The 16487-nt window shown below is 35.4% G+C and overlaps 1 protein-coding gene across 1 annotated transcript; it reads left to right on the top strand.

The window, feature by feature from the left end:
• The first annotated feature begins 2304 nt into the window (after positions 1 to 2304).
• On the top strand, positions 2305 to 11830 carry LOC138338747 (uncharacterized). Its single transcript, XM_069289834.1, has 5 exons — positions 2305 to 2454; positions 7451 to 7900; positions 8067 to 8204; positions 9227 to 9687; positions 11677 to 11830. Exons 1-5 carry the CDS (start codon positions 2305 to 2307, stop codon positions 11828 to 11830), a joined length of 1353 nt encoding a protein of 450 aa, XP_069145935.1.
• Positions 11831 to 16487: the final 4657 nt, after the last annotated feature.

Genomic DNA, 16487 nt, shown 5'->3' with positions numbered 1-16487 from the left:
TTTATATTAAGAATCATAAATACTCTAAGTCTCAACATATGTCATTCTTTGACTCAGGAATACTTAGGACACGACCCATACAATATGAATATAAAAACATAGTCTATTGTAATATTTAGAAATAAAAGGCATATATATGTCCTCGAGTCAATGGATGACATACTTAAACTTTACTTAAATGACTCTAGAATCCAAGCTTTCCTTCACGATCTTTCTCACCTTTTAACCTACACCTTTAGATATAATAAAATGTCTGGAATTTGTACAAACACTTGTACTAAGTGTGGCTTAATTCATAAAATCATACAATCAAACATTTAGTAGAAACATGCTCTTTTTAATTAAAATGCCATATTATAGCATAAGAGTAAAAATAACACCTTAGAAACACATAAGAAATCACATAAGAAATTATTCACATTTTTAAGGAAACACATACAGTGAACTAACTCACTGTTACAATGAACTCCTTCACTGTCAAAATAAAGTGTCTTAACTTCACTTTGGATACTTTCTATCATGAAATTTTCTCAATAAGAGATATTCTAAGACTCACTTAATTAGCAAAAAGAGAGTCCACTCATACACTCTCTCTACTTTGATGAAGAATTTCCACTCAAAACGTCACCGCACAGCTATTCCTTCATTTGGACTTCGATGGAGTCTTTTAGATTTTTGAAGGGATTTTGGGAATTTGATTTTAAAAAAACGAAGTCTTCAATATGTTTAGCACATATGTACACATTTAAAATACCAAATATACCCCTTAGAAACCTCCAAAGTCTATTTTTTGAAGTGAGGTGAATTTACAAATTCATCCCTAGCTTGGCAGTGAAACTGCACGTACGGACATGACCATCGATGGTGGACAGTCGGCGGACTAGTTGTCCACAAACGGACCTTCCTGTCCATCCGTTTGTTGGGTCAGAGACTTGTTAAGGTCATCCTTCCTCCCAAGACTTAGTCTCCACCGACGCCACCCTTCGACGGGGCGTCGATTGGCCCATGAGCCGTCGATGCCTCAGTCATTAGGGGCTGCCTGGGATAGTCTTGACATTGAGTTTGGATCCTTTCTCAAGGACCCTTGGATGGTTCTTGGGATAATTTTTTTGACGTTTACAACCGAATACGATCTTCTATTATTTTATCATCTCTCACATAAATTTCATAAAAAACGAACATTTAAAACTCGACGAAACATGCAAAGACCCTGGGCGTCACTCCAAGGCATATCTTTTGAACGTCATGGATGTTCTTGGATATTTGACCTCCACATTCCATAAAACTCGACACACTACCTATGCATGCTGCAATAACTCATTTACGGACTTTAAAACTTTTGAATCACACAATAAAACATAAAAACCACATATGAGGCTCAAAAGTGACTTATTCGTCGAACATCTTAGTCGTACCTTGATGTTTGATTTTTAATGCACCTAATACTTTAGCTACTGCCTTTAAACCATATATTAGACCTATTTAGGACCTTAGACCATCAATACTAACATTTTGGTCTCTAGTTCACCTAAGACATTTTTGGGGTCTGACAGATGTTGATGTTGACTTTTATGTTGACGTTGACGTCGATGCTGACATTTATATTGGCATTGACGTTGACGTTCATGTTCACATTGACGTTCACATTTACGTTTACATTCATGTTGATGTTTACATTTACGTTCACATTGTAATTGATGTTGACATTCACATTTATGTTGATGTTTACATTGAAATTGACGTTCACGTTGATGTTGATGTTGACATCGACAGTCACGCAGATGTTGATTTTGACGTTCATGTTCAAATTGACGTTTAAGTTGACGTTCACCTTGATATTTACGTCGAATTCACGTTTACGTTGTGGTTGACATTGACGTTTAAGTTCACATTTATGTTGACGTTGATGTAGAAGTTGATGTTTACATTGACGTTTATTTTCACATTGACATTGACGTTTATGTTTATGTTGAGATTCACCTTGATGTTTACGTGGACATTGACGTTGACATTGACATTGATGTTCAAATTGACGTTCATGTTGACATTAAAGTTGATTTTTACATTGAAGTTGATGTTGATGTTCACGTTCATGTTGACACTGACATTCATATTGGCGTTCACGTAAATTTTTATACTAACATTTATGTTGATATTCATATTGACGTTCACATTGACAATTACAGTGAAGTTCACATTGACGGTGATGTTGAGGTTGACGTTCATATTGACGTTCACGTTCACATTTATGTTGACGTTCATATTGGTGTTTACGTTCACATTAACGTTTAAGTTAACGTTTACATGCATGTTCACGTTCACGTTAAAGGTAACATTAATATTGACATTCATGTTGCTATTTACATTGACGTTTACATTGACTTCCACGTTCATATTGACGTTCATATTGACATTGACATTGACATTCAAGTTAAAGTTGATGTTGATGTTGATGTACACATTGATATGTAAGCTGACGTTAACATTTAAGTTAACGTTCTTATTCACTTTCACGTTCATATTCACTTTCATGTTCACATTGACATTCACATTTACATTGACGTTCACATTGACGTTGACGCTCATGTTGATTTTTACATTCATATTAACATATATATATATTGACATTGATATTGACGTTCATATTTACGTTGACATTGACGGTTCCTTTCACATTGTCATTAACATTCACCTTAACATTAATTATCTCGTTGACGCTTACGTTGATGTTGATGTCGATGTTGAAGTTGACATAGACATTCAGGTTCAAGGTGACGTTCACGTTCACGTTGACATTCACATTTACATTTACATTGACGTTTACTTTTTCGTTCATGTCCATGTTGACATTTACTTTGACGTTCACGCTGATGTTTATGCTTACATTCATACTGATGTTTATGTTTAGTTCGCACTCACGTTGAGACATTAACGTTCATGTACACATTCACGTTCATTTTAACATTCACTTTAACATTCACATTAACATTAACATAGATGTTCATGTTAACGTTCATATTGACATTGACGTTGACATTTACTTTGACGTTGACGTTCATGTTGACATTGACGTTCACGTTGATATTGACATTGACGTTCACATTAATATTGATGTTGACGTACACTGTCACACCTCGATCTACAGCCGAGACACGGACACGGAACCTACGACCACAACAGATTTCAAGCTAACCCTACTGGTATGATCATGAGAATACTAAAGATATTAAACTGAATGCGGAAGCTTAATCATTGTTTAATCTAAAAAGATGGGGAATACCCATATTCTATAACAGAGATATTTAAAAAAAGTGAGTTTAAACAAAGAATTCATTAACTCACTACTAAGATGAAACTAACTATGTCTGAAATAAGCCTATAACTGATTGGAAATTCTGGGACAAGCCTCAGTTAAGTCTAGAAAAAACTGAAACTAAATGAATAAAATGAATCATGACTATTGTCCTCGAAGAATGAGGACTCCCCACTGAATCTGCTGAACTGTATATTGGGAAATCGATCTAAGCGAGATTTGGATGCTGAGAGCCTAAACTTACATCACGAGAAGATGTAGAGCACGTATGCGTCTGTTTTTGAAGGTAATGAGCATGAAGAATAGAGAAAGCTTAAATAAAACATAATTGAACAAGTACAAAAGAAAGAATAATAATTTGAACATGATGTATAGAATTTTTAGCTAATTGAATGCAATGACCAATTTATAACATGTTGTAAGTAAATACTGAATATACTAATAAATGGTCATTACAATAGAGTCTGACTAAACTACGGGAGCTACTAATAAAAGATAATAAAACTACATGAGCTCAATGTGGAGTCCGATGCATGAGCCCCTACAAGAGGACCCAATATACCCCACCAGCGGTATAAAGACATGCTAGCGTGATCACTAAATGGATTACCGATAGAAGGGACTTACAACCTACTTGGCTAGTATATCTGGGACTTGTTGGGTATGCTAAGCCCTAGTCCAACTAGGTATTATGCTACTCCCATTGATTTATCTAGTTAACTGATTATGTCTGAGTTTCTGTAAATGCTAGATAGCTTAAAACATAATATGCAAACTTAGAATGCAACATTTAATATGATAATGATGCATTAATAACTTAGGCATGTATAACTGAAAAACTAAAATATCTGACCTAGCATGTGTAATTCAAGAACTAAAGAAATACATAGCTAGAGTTTTGAAATTTATGTAATAATCTGAGTAATAACATGATAATCTAATTTGAAACATATAACTACTAAATTCATAATGTTGTGTTGAAGTTGTAGAAAACCCTAGGTCTAATCATGATATGGGAATCAGTAATCTGACTGAAAACTAGGCACCTAAGAGGTGAAAGGAACCCATTAGTGAAATCCAACATACTTGGTGATTAAATTCACAGAATAACATTATGATTTCGGGGCTGGAACTGTTAGAACTTTTTCGCATTCTTGACTAGGGTTCTTGATCAATTTCTTCTTTCTTGCTTCTACTTTTCAAAGTTTTTATTATTTTTTTGACTTAGGTAAGTTTTATTTATGTTTCTAGGGTTTAATGTGACTAAAATATGATGATTTAGGGTGAACACGACGTAACTTAGGGCTTAAACTAAGTGGGAAAACACCAAAAGACCCCAGTTAATTGATGTTGGACCAAAAAACGATTTGGACTGATTGTCCATTGTTAAATTGATAGCCCGTCATTAGGGTCCGTAAGTTGGGTCTGTTTAAAAGGCCTTTACTAAAATGGGCATAACGTTTCACTCAGAGGTCTATTTTTGCAAGGTTGGTGGCTATGGAAATCTAATTCAATTATCTATCTGTGGCTATGTCATGGAACTCCTAATTCATTTTATACTAAGAGTTATGATCATTTAAAGTTGACCAAACTTCATTTTCCCCTAATTGTCTATTAATTTCCATCTAACGTCAGACATACAGACCCTAGATCGAATGACGGTCATTCTTGTCAATCGTGGTTCGTATTAGAGAGTGGGTTAATGGGGTGTCGATCGACTGACTCAGACTACAGACCGTAGACTGACCTACATACCAAAAGTTCGTCTGTCATTCAACAGTTTGTAAAATTTTATGGACTAGGATTTTTGAAGGTTTCTGACTCAATCGACAGATGTGCAGGATGGAATGTGGGTCAGGCTACAGTCCATCAATTGGCCATTGTCGATGCACCAATTTTTTCCGAAAATTTTGTTTTTGGTGTGTTTTGGATATGAGGTGTTACATACACATTGACCTTCATGTTTACGTTAATGTTCACATTCGCTTTGACGTTCAAATTGAAATTTATGTTTACTTTCACATTAACGTTGACGATGATGATCATGTTTGGATTGATGTTGACGCTCACGTTCACATAATCATTAAAGTTTACGTTGATTTTAACATAGATTATAATGTTGATATTGACATTTACATTGACATTGATATGGATATTTAAGCGTACATTGATATTCAAATTGACGTTAATATTCATGTTCATGTTGACGTTCACATTTATGTTGACGTTCATGTTTGTCTTGACGTTTATGTTGATTTTTAAGTTTATGTTCATGTCGAAATTGACGTTGACACTAACATTGACATTCACATAGATGTTTACGTTGACGATAACACTTATATTGACATTGATGTTCACATGGACGTTCAAGTTTGATGTTCTCACAGGCATTTAAGTTGAATTTCACTTTGACGTTCACATTTACGTTGATGTTTACATTGACGTTTATGTTCATATTGATGTTTACATTGATGTTCATGCTGACGTTTATGTTGACATTTACATTCACGTTGTTATTGACGTTCACCTTGATGTTGATGTGGAATTCATATTTACATTGAGATTCACGTCACGTTTACATTTATGTTCACATTTATGTTGACGTTCATGTTAATGTTGACATTGACGTTAACGTTCATGTTCATGTTGATGTGGCGTAGATGTTGATGTTGACATTGATGTTAAAATTGATGTTTACGTTGTTATTTTTGTTGACGTTCATGTTCACGCTCACGTTCATATTCACAATTTACGTTGACGTTCTCCTTGACGTTGATGTCCACGTTGATTTTAAAATTGACATTTATATTGACATTCACATTGATGGTCATGTTCATGTTGACTTTGCCGTAGATATTCACATTCAATTTGACATTCACGTTCATATTGACGTTCAAGGTTAACCTTCACACTGACGTTTGCATTGACGTTCACATTGATGTTGACATTGAAGTTAATGTTTACGTTCACATTGATGTTTAAGTTTATACTCATATTGACGTTTATGTTTACGTTAACGTTCACCAACACGTTCACGTTGACGTTTACATTTCTATTTATATTAATGTTTACATTGAGGTTCATGTTCACATTGACATTAACGTTGACTTCAATGTACACATTGACGTTCATATTTAAGTTAATGTTCACATTCCCGTTCATGTTCACGTTTCCATTGATATTTATGTTGATGTTGATTTTCACGTTGACGTTGACATTCGTGTTAATGGTTATATTGATATTGATGTTGACGTTCATATTTACGTTGACATTTACGTTCACTATAACATTGATGTTGATGTTGACGTTGATTGACATAGAGATTCAGGTTCACATTTATGTTTACATTGATGTTGATGTTTAGGTTCACGTTGACGTTTACATCAATGCTGATGTTTACGTTACATTCACACTAATATTTATGTTGACGTTCACGCTGACATTTATGTGCATATTCACATTAACGTTAAGATGTTGACGTTCACATAGACATTCACGTTTATATTCACGTTGACGTCACGTTCTTGTTGACTTTCACATTAATATTAACATTGACGTTTATGTTGATGGTCACATTGACGTTGACATTGATGTTCACGTTCACATTGACTTTCACGTTGATATTGATGTTGATGTTGACTTTTACATTATCGTTCATGCTAAAATTGACATTGACATACACATTGATGTTTGTGTTTTCCTTAATCTTCACGTTCACATTGACATTTATGTTGACATTCATATTGATGTTGATGTTGACGTTGATCTTCATGTTCACGTTGATGTTGACATTCACGTTGTCATTGACATTTATATTGATATTGGCATAGATGTTGATTTTAACATTGACTTTTACATTTACGTTGTATGGATGTTGAATGTATATGTTGATGTTCATATTGACGTTCACATTTAAGTTCACGTTCATATTCACCTTGACGTTCATGTTGATGTTTATGTTTACGTTCACATTGAAATTGACATTGACGTTCAAATTGATATTTACACAGATATTTGCGCTGACACTGACATTTATGTTGACGTTGACATTTGCGTTGATGTTCAAGTTGATGTTCACGTTGACATTTATGTTGATTTTTATCTTGATGTTGACGTGGAATTCTCCGTTACGTTGAGGTTCAAGTTCACATTGATGTTCATGTTCACATTTGTGATGACGGTGATGTTGACTTTGACGATTATATTGATGTTGACTTTAACATTTACGTTGATTTTTACGGAGATGTTAATGTTCAAATTCATGTTCATATTCATGTTGATGTTCTCGTTGATATTTACGTTGATGTTTACATAGATGTTGATGTTGATGCTAATATTTACATTGACATTGACGTTGACATTAACGTTGTCATTTATATGTATGTTGATGGTCACATTGATGTTGACTTTAACGTTACCATTTGTGTTTACTTTCATGTTCACCTTGACATTCATGTTGATGTTTACGTTCAAATTCACGTTGACACTAATGTTTCCGTTGGCATTAATGTTCATGTTGGTGTTTACAGTGACGTTGACATTCTTGCATATACTTACGATGATGTTGAAGTTGATTTTCACGTTCAAGTTCAGTTTACATTCACACTGAAGTTTACATTCACTTTGACGTTCACATTCATGTTTACATTCACGTTCACATTCTTGTTCATGTTCATTTTGACATTTACGTTAACGTTCAGGCTGATCTTTACGTTCACGTTGACATTAACGTTAAATTCACATTTCTGTTAAGGTTCATGTTAACATTGACGTTCACGTTTACATTTTTGTTGATGTTCATATTGATGTTGATGTTAACATTAAGATTGACATTTACATCGACGTTCACATTGACGTTCATGTTCATGTTCACATTGACGTTGATGTTGACGTTGATTTTGAATACATATTTACATGTTTACTTTGACGTTGACATTCAAGATGATTTTTATGTTGACATTAATGTGAACATTGATGTTGACATTGACATTGATTTTGATATTGATGTTTACGTTAATTTTTATGTTCCCATTATCGTTGATGATAACATTGATGTTCACATTTATGTTGACGTTCATGCTCACACTCACGTTCATGTTAAAGTTCATATTCTCAATTTATGTTGACGTTCACGTTCACGTTTACATTGACGTTGATATTCATGTTGATGTTCAAATTGACATTCACATTGACGTTCAAGTTGATGTTCATGTTGATGGTCATATTCACATTGACTTTGATGTAGACGTTCATGTTCACGTTGATATTCACGATCATATTGGCATCACATTGATGTATACATTAACGTTGATGTTCAAATTAACATTGATGTTGACGTTCATATTAACATTAACATTGACATTCATGTAAATGTAAACATTGACGTTCACGTTAACATTAACGTTGACGTTTACATGGTCGTTAACATTGACGTTGACATAAACATTAATGTTGACATTTACATTGACATTGAAATTTATGTTGACATTCACGTTCATATTTACATTGATATTCATGTTGATGTTGACGTTAACATTCACGTTAAATTTTATATTTACATTGATTTTATGTTAACGTTAACGTTTGCATTCACATTAATGTTGAAGTTCACATTCACATTCACATTAACATTGACATTGACGTTCATGTTGTTGTTTCCATTAATGTTGACATTCACATTTATGTTGACATTGATGTTGACATTTCAAGTTAACATTTATATTGATGTTGACGTTGATGTTCACATTTACATTGAGGTTCACATTCACGTTCACATTGACGTTGATGTTCACATTTATGTTGACATTCTCGTTGACGCCTACATTAATGTTGACATTGACATTGATAGTTGACATTCAGGTTCACGTTGACTTTCACATTCACATTGAAGTTCAAATTCACGTTGACATTTAGGTTCATGTTGACGTTCAAGGTCATGTTGACATTCAGATTCACGTTGACATTCATGTAAATGTTGACGTTCACGTCCATGTTGACGTCTATATTGACATTCATGCTGATATTTATGTTGATGTTTATGCTGATGTTTATGTTTACATTCACATTGACATTAACATTCATGTTTATGTTCATGTTCATGTTCATGTTGACGTTCACATTAACATTAATATTGAAGTTGACATTGGCGTTCACTTTGACGTTGACGTTCATGTTCATATTCACATTGACGTTAAATTTGACCTTGATATTGACGTTCATATTAAAATTGATATTGATGTACACATTGACGTTCACGTTTATGTTAATATTCACATTCACATTGTCATTGACCTTGACGATGATGTTCATGTTGATGTTCATATAAACGTTAATGTTAGCGTTGACGTTCTCTTTGACTTTATGTTGATGTTAACGTATATGTTGATGTAAACATTTATGTTGACGTTGACGTTGACATTTAGATTAGCATGGACATTTATGCATACCTTGATGTTCACATTGACGTTGACATTCGCATTTAAGATGACATTACTATTCACCTTGATGTTCATGTTCATGTTTATGTTTACGTTCACACTGAAATTGATGTTGATGTTGATGTTAACATTGACGTTGACGTTGATGTTCATGTTGACGTTAGCATTCACCAAAGATGTTGACGTTTAAGTAGACATTCACTTTGACGTTCACATTGATGTTCATGCTGATATTTATATTAACGTTTACATTCACATTGACATTGATGTTTACCTTGACATTGACGTTGAATTCACGTTCACGTTCACATTTATATTGACATTCATGTTCATGTTAACATTGAAGATGATATTTACATTGACATTGACATTGATGTTGATGTTAATGTTGATACTGACACTAACGTTGACGTTGATGTTGACATTGTTGTTGATGTTGAATTCATGTTTATGCACTCACATTGACGTTACAGATGATGTTTACGGTTACATTGACATTTATGTTGACATTAATATTGACGTTGACATTACGTAGATGTTGACATTGACATTGACGTTCACCTTGACGTTTATGCTCACATTATCGTTGACGTTAACATTGATGTCAAAGTTTATGTTTGCGTTTATATTCACATTAACATTCACATTCACAATTTAACTTACGTTGACGTTGATGTTTATAGTGATATTGAATTAGTCAATATTCAATTCCTAAGACTTAGACTCATGTTTATCCAGTAGAAACCCACGATTGAAAAACACTGAACAAACGTAACAATAACATAAAAATACTCTCGGTTCTCCTGAGGTGATTTCAAGGTAATTCTTCAAGATTTTAGTGCAAAGTACAGGGTGATTTTCATAGATTCAATTATACAGTAAGGTATGAGTTTCTCTCTTGGATTCCTTGCCACATGAGGCTTTTAAAACGTTTTGAATTCAAGAAAAATATAAATTAGGGTTGTTTCAATGATTTTTCGAATGTTTATCTCCCTAGTTCTCTCTATTTCCAATTCTAGTAAAAGGTATAATGTAAATCTCGAGCATATTATTGTTTTGTAGTGCTAACTAATTATTATTTATAGGTTTATGTGATTTGATAATGTCTAATGAGACCTATAGGTTAGATCTGTATGATTATAATACCATTTACATGAGATAAGGAATGTTGTAATGCCTAATTGTGTTCGAGATGATGAAATTGTTATAAGTCGTTTATGAAATTCAGTTTACTGTTGAAAGGAATGAAGGTTTCAATAACATTGTGTTTATAGTAGATATATTTGTAAGTTTTTGGAATGCAATGTTTCCAAGGAGAAATAAGAATGAGAATACCTACGCTTTATTTTGTAGCTTTAGTAGATTAGACATGGCTAGTGGATGATTTCCCTAGTGTTTCCTTTCAAATATTTGTTCGAGCTTTCGTATTAAGGACGGTTTGTAAAATATTAATGATATTATAAATTATTCATTAAAATTTTTCAATCTGTTAATCGATGATTGTTTATTTTGAGCTGTTAGTAAATCACTCCAATGCAAGAACTATATATGAAGTCTAAGTACACTTCAGTAAATTTAAAAAATTTTAAATTTTTCGCTAAATTTAATTGTATGATTGTGATGAAAACTAAGAAGAGGCTTATATGCTACCTCTAATAGGTTAACGATAACTGCCTCATATAAGGTCTAAGACCTGGGTGTTACAAACCTTGTATCAGAGCATGAGGTTAAGTTACTTAGGAACTAAGGCTCAAAACAACCACATGGAGTAGTTTCTAGCTTATGGTTGTGAAGTGAACCACAACCATGACTTAGAGACTTAGTGATGTTAAGTATCTTCCCTTATTCTACTCTTTATCGTGCACTGTATAGTTTTGACATTTGTGTCATTCTAACATCTAGCTTCCTTCTTGTGTGGCCTTGTAGAAAAATTAAGACGAGAAGAAACACAGGCAGGAGAGTTGGAAAAGCAGCTTCTGGGGGAAACCAAGCTCCTCCTCAAGCCCCAGTTGCGGGAGTGCAAGTGCCTGTCAACCTAGCTGCGTTGACAGATGGAAATGTGAGAGAAGCACTGGTTTAGATGGCCCAAGCCATCACTGCTCAGGCAAGTCTGTCACAGCCCAGGCCACTAGGTGAGTGCTCCCAGGGAGAACCCACATGCTAGAACCATGGCTAGCAGATTGAGAGATTTCACCAACATGAATCTTCCAGTGTACTTCGGGCCTAGTACCAATAAGGGTCCCCAGGACATTGTGGACGAGGTTCACAAGATTCTCTGTGTTATGGGTCTTAATGAAGAGGAAAAGGTTGAGTTTGCTATATACCAGCTCAAAGATGTGGCTCAGGTTTGGTACAACATGTCTGTAGATGGACGAAAACCAGGAGAAGTCCCCATCACTTGGGACATTCTGAACACTGCATTCCTGGAGAAGTTCTTTCCCAAAGAGCTGAGAGAGGCTAAGGTTGAGGAGTTCATCAACCTACGTAGGGAGGTATGTCAGTCAAGAAATACTTCTTGAAGTTTGTTAAACTTTCCAAATATGCTTTTTCCCTGGTATCCAATAACAGGGATGAGATTAAAAGGTTTGTGACTGGTGTATCAGAGAATATGGAGGAGGAATGTCGGTAAGCCATGTTTAATGATAACATGGACTTTGCTAGGTTGATGGTACAGTCACAGCAGGTGGAGGAGAGTCGTCAGAGGAAGTGAGGCCGAGAAAGAAAGAATCCTAGGCCCTCGGATCAGGCTGGTTCTAATACTGATAAAAGTTCATTTGGAGTCCAGGAAAGGCCCAAGTTCAAGAAGGGGCACAAACACTTAGGTAATCCCACTTCTTCTAGGAACACTAATGCCAAAGGAGGGAAGTTTTGCCCAAGAAGGGCAATGATAGAAATTTCCATCGTGACAGAAAGTCGTGTGATAAGCGTGGCCGTTTGCATGGAGGTGAGTGCATGGTAGGTTCTAATGCCTGCTATGGGTGCGGCAAGAGTGTGCATATGATCAGGGACTGCCCACATATGAAGATTCAGGACAAGGCAGATACTCAGCCTCGGCTTATCCTATTTCTGTAGCCTAGCCTTCCAAAAGAAATAGAATCTATGCTTTGAAAGTTAGAGAGGAGCAGAAGAAGTCAGCTGATATGGTCAGTGGTACATTGCATGTCATTTTTTTTCCTGTGTATGAATTGTTAGATCCAGGATCCACCTTGCCTTTTGTTACTCCTTTAGTAGCTAGTAAATTTGACTTGCTTCCGAAGATGTTGCGTGAATCTTTTATAGTTAGTACTCCCATAGGAGACAACATTAGATCTGAAAGAGTATATAGATATTTCCCAATAACTATTCTTGATTGAGTTACCTGTACTAACCTAATAGAATTAACCATGTCAGACTTTGATATAATTTTGGGTATGGATTTGCTCCATAAATTCTACGCTACCATAGATTGTCGAAACAGGGTAGTAAGGTTTCAGTTTCCCAATGAGTTAGAGCTTGAATGGAAGGGCATAGTTAAATCCAGGCCAAATAGTTACCAATCATAAAGCCAATAAGATGTTATCTAAGGGGTATTTATACAACTTAGTCAGAGTCAATGACTTAGAACATAAAGTTCCTTCCATAGACTTTGTGTCCATAGTGAATGAGTTTCAAGATGTCTTTCCGGAGAATTTACCAAGAATACCTCTTGAACGCGAAATTGACATAGATGTTTACTTAGATCCCAAAACCAAACCAATTTTCGTTCCTCCCACTAGAATTGCTCCAGCAGAACTTAAAGAGTTGAAGTTGCAGTTAAAAGATCTACTTGATTTGGCTTCATCTAGCTGAGCATATACTCATGGGGTGCTCTAGTGTTGTTCATTAAGAAACGAGATGGAACCCTTAGAATGTGTATCGATTATTGGTAACTCAACAAAGTCACTATAAACAACAAATACACTCTTTCGAGAATTAATGATCTATTTGATCAGCTCCAAGTTTCAAGTCTCTTTCTAAAATAGATCTCCGGCCCGGGTATCACCTGCTCAGAGTGAGAAAAGAGGAAATTCCTAAGACTGCCTTCCGTAATAGGTATTGTCATTACGAGTTTATTGTCATGTCATTTAGTCTCACTAGCGTACCAGCCATGTTTATGGACCGTATTAATAGAGTCTTATATGAATACCTTGATTATTTTGTCATAGTATTCATAAATGACATCCTCCTATACTCTAAGACTAGAGAATAGCATGAACAACATTTGAAAATAACATTACAAATACTCATCGAACATCAGTTGTATGCGAAATTTAGCGAATGTGAGTTTTGGTTGAGATCAATGACCTTGTTTGTTCATGTTCTATCCGACCATGGTGTAGAGGTTGATCCAAAAAGATTGATTCATTAAAGAACTAGTCGAGACCCCTCACTCCTACAGACATCCGTAGTTTCTTGGGTTTGGCTAGTTACTATCGCAGGTTTGTTGAGGGCTATTCCGCTATTGCTGCTCCATTGAGAACTTTAACAAAGAAAAAGTCAAAGTTTGAGTGTTCTGAAAATTGTGAAAAGCGCTCAAAGACCGACTCACTTCAGCCTAAGTTCTCACATTTCCAAGAAGTGGTGAAGGGTATGTGGTGTACTGTGATGCTTCCTGAGTAGGTTTGGGATGTGTTATTATGCAGGATGGAAAGGTGATTGCATATGCATCAAGATAGTATAAAATCTACGAGAAGAATTACCCTACCCATGATGTTGAGTTAGCAGCTATGGTATTTGCATTAAAACTTTGGAGACATTACTTATATGGTGTACATGTTGATGTATTTACTGACCATTAAAGTCTTTAGTATGTTTTTACACTAAGAAAATTAAACCTTCGTCAGAGAAGATGGCTAAAGATGCTCAAGCATTATGACATGATTCTCCACTACAACCCAGGTAAGGCAAATGTAGTGGCCGATGCTTTGAGACAATTGAGCATGCGCAGTGTTTATCATATTGATGATGAGAAGAAGGAGGTTAAAGAGGTACACCAATTCTCTATGTTAGGTGTATGACTGGTAGATACAATAAGTGGGGGTGTTTAAGTTCATTGTAGTTCTAAATTCTCATTTTTAATAGATATTAAATCTAAGCAGCATCTCGACGCAATACTCGTGGTTTTGAAAGACTTAGTGTTAAGTAAGTTGAATGAATCATTATCCTTAAGGGAGATGGTGTGCATAGATTCTAGGGTAGATTGTGTGTGCCCAATATTGATAATTTGAGACCTAATATTATTGTACAGGATGATGGCTCCAGGTATTCCATTCATCATGCTTCAACAAAGATATATACTGATCTCAAGGAGATCTATTGGCGGAAAGGTATGAAGCGAGATATTTCTATGTTTGTGGAGGAGTTCCCCAATTGTCAATAGGTTAAGGCCGAACACCTTAACCCTGGATGTTTTACCCAATCGATTGAGATCCCAACATGGAAGTGGGAGGCTATTAATATGGACTTTGTGATTAGTCTACCCCTGACTAGGAAACGGCATGATTCTATTTGGGTCATTGTTAATATGATGACTAAGTGTGCTTTCTTCATTCCTGTGAAGTTTACTTACATAGCCAAAGATTATGCCAAGATATATGTTGATGATATAATGAGGTGGAATGGGAGCCCTGCATCTTTCATTTTGGATGGGGAAGCCTAGTTCACTTCTCACTTTTGGAGATTCTTCCAAAAGAGCTTGGGTACAAAGGTCAACTTTTCATCCTCAGACGTATGGACAAGCAGAGTGTACCATTCAGACCCTTGAAGACATTCTGAGAGAATGTGTTATTGACTTCAAGGGGAGTTGGGATTATCACTTCCCACTGATTGAGTTCTCTTATAATAATAGCTACCATTCCAGTATTGGGATGGCACCTTTTGAAGCACTATATGGTAGGAGATGTAGGTCCCTAGTTGGGTGGTTTGAGTTAGGAGAGTCTTCCATCATTGGCCCTGAGATCATACATGAGGCTATGGAAAAGGTGAGAATGATATGGGATTGATTGTCTACTGCTTACAGTCGTCAAAAATCATATGCTGATAATACGAAAAGGGCTCTCGAATTAAAGGTAGGTGATCAAGTCTACCTGAAGATATAACCCATTAAAGGGGTGATGAGGTTTGTTAATAAAGGGAAATTGAGTCTAAGGCATATAGGTACTTATAAGGTGTTACAACAAGTAGGAATGTTGCCTATGAACTGAAGTTACCAAATGACTTGGCTGCTGTTCATCCAGTGTTTCATGTTTCGATGATTAAAAAGTGTCTAGGTGATCCAACATTTATCCTGCCTATTGAGGGATTAGGAATAAATGAGAACCTTTCTTATGAAGAGGTTCCAGTTGAAATTTAAGATCGCCAAGTAAAGAAGCTGAGGAATAAGGAGGTTGTCACCATGAAGGTGTTACGGAGGAACCACCTTGTTAAGGGAGCAACATGGGAGGACGAGGCCGACATAAGATCCCGTTACCCTCACTTGTTTAGTTCTAGAGGTCATATATACTCTTCCTAAGTTTGATTTTGTCTATGAAACTCTAAATGTTAGCGCATTAGTCGATTTTGGTGTTTTAAATCCATTATTGTGTATTTTATACTTGAACTACATGAGTTAATGTGATTTCATGCTTGCATTCATGTTGTTGTTTTTGTATAGCGTTGAGAAGATTTTTGTGTTGATGAATTATGATGTGCAATGATTTAATCTTAGGTTGACAATGAAA

The sequence above is a fragment of the Solanum lycopersicum genome, chromosome 10, assembly GCF_036512215.1.
Source record: "Solanum lycopersicum chromosome 10, SLM_r2.1".
NCBI lineage: Eukaryota > Viridiplantae > Streptophyta > Magnoliopsida > Solanales > Solanaceae > Solanum > Solanum lycopersicum.
Note: the sequence above shows the minus strand (reverse complement) of the source record. Positions and strands in the feature narration are given on the sequence as shown.